General features: G+C 34.1%; 1 protein-coding gene across 1 annotated transcript; it reads right to left on the bottom strand.

Moving 5' to 3' along the window:
- Positions 1–393: 393 nt before the first annotated feature.
- On the bottom strand, positions 394–1322 carry LOC101508664 (L-type lectin-domain containing receptor kinase IX.1-like). The gene is given in 1 exon segment (XM_073364705.1): positions 394–1322. A coding segment is annotated over 1 exon segment (921 nt). The 3' UTR covers positions 394–401.
- Between the last annotated feature and the right edge of the window lie 105 nt (positions 1323–1427).

The raw sequence follows: 1427 nt of genomic DNA, 5'->3' as shown, positions 1-1427 counted from the left end.
GATCTCACAAATATATAAACAGAAGAGTATGATTCGATTGCACGTGAAAGGTAATAGAACAAAGATGCAACATTTATTTAAGTTAATTGAAGATGCAAAATATGTGCGTTGGAATAGAAAGCGTGAAAACTCCGATGTTTTGAGAGATATTTTTTGGGCGCAACCAGATTCGGTGAAGTTGTTGAATTTGTTTCCGATTGTGTTGATTTTGGACAGTACCTTCAAAACCAATAAATATATAATCCCATTACTTGAAATTTTTGGTATGACATCAACAGAGAAGAAATATAATCCCATTACGAGACACAGATCGGGTATGAATAAACTGCAGAGGAAGAAGAAATTGGACCAAAAACTGCGTTCATTTTTGTAGGAGCATAATAACTTGAATCATTCATCTTCTACAGGGGTAGAATTGGTAAAGCAGCTTCAAATTTAAGCACTTGAATCAGTTGTCTAACACTTGGCCTTAATGAATAATTAGGATTAGCACACCAAAGACCAACAACAACTAAACGTTCCATTTTCATCTCATCAAACACACCCCCAAGTTTTGTATCAACAACTTCAACAAACCTTCCTAATCTATAAAGTTCCCAAACCCAATCATATATAGCCATTTGGTCTTCCTTTGCATTAAGATCAACTGGTTTTCTTCCGCTAACTAACTCCAATGAAACAATTCCAAAACTATATATATCAGATTCCTTTGTAGCTTTACCTGTTGTGAAATATTCAGGTGCTAAATATCCCATTGTACCAGCTATAACTGTTGTTTGTGAGCCTTTTTCATGATCAACTAGTCTTGCAAACCCGAAATCGCCGACTTTAGCATTGAAATTTGTGTCCAACATAATGTTGCTTGATTTAATATCTCTATGTAGCACGCATTATTCCCATTCTTCATGAAGATACAACAACGCTGAAGCTAAATCCATTGCAATGTTGTACCTCATGTGCCATGCTAATACGCTTTTTCCGCGATATAAGTGTGAATCTAAGCTACCATTTTGCATGAATTCATATATAAGGAGTAAGTCTTTTTTTCTATGACACCAACCAATTAGTTGTACTAAATTTCTATGCCTTAGTTGGCTAATGATTTTCACTTCACTTGCATATTCCTTTATTCCTTGTTTGGATTCTCTTGATATTCTCTTTATAGCAACATTTGAATCTATGTCTTTTAAATAGCCTTTATAAACACCACCAAAACCACCTTGTCCAATCTTTTGTGATTCTTCAAAGTTATTTTTTGCACTCGCCAATTTATTGTAACAAAACCTTTTTGGTCCTGTTCCCTTTTGGAATTCATCATCCATTTTTAGGTCAAAAGTTGAATCTTCTTTTTTTCATTTTAGCCATTTTCCACATTAAAATACAAAACCATCCTAAAATAAGGAAACTTGATGCAACAACTACACCAA

This window comes from Cicer arietinum, unplaced genomic scaffold, assembly GCF_000331145.2.
Source record: "Cicer arietinum cultivar CDC Frontier isolate Library 1 unplaced genomic scaffold, Cicar.CDCFrontier_v2.0 Ca_scaffold_3205_v2.0, whole genome shotgun sequence".
NCBI lineage: Eukaryota > Viridiplantae > Streptophyta > Magnoliopsida > Fabales > Fabaceae > Cicer > Cicer arietinum.
This window is presented reverse-complemented; position numbering and strand designations above follow the sequence as displayed.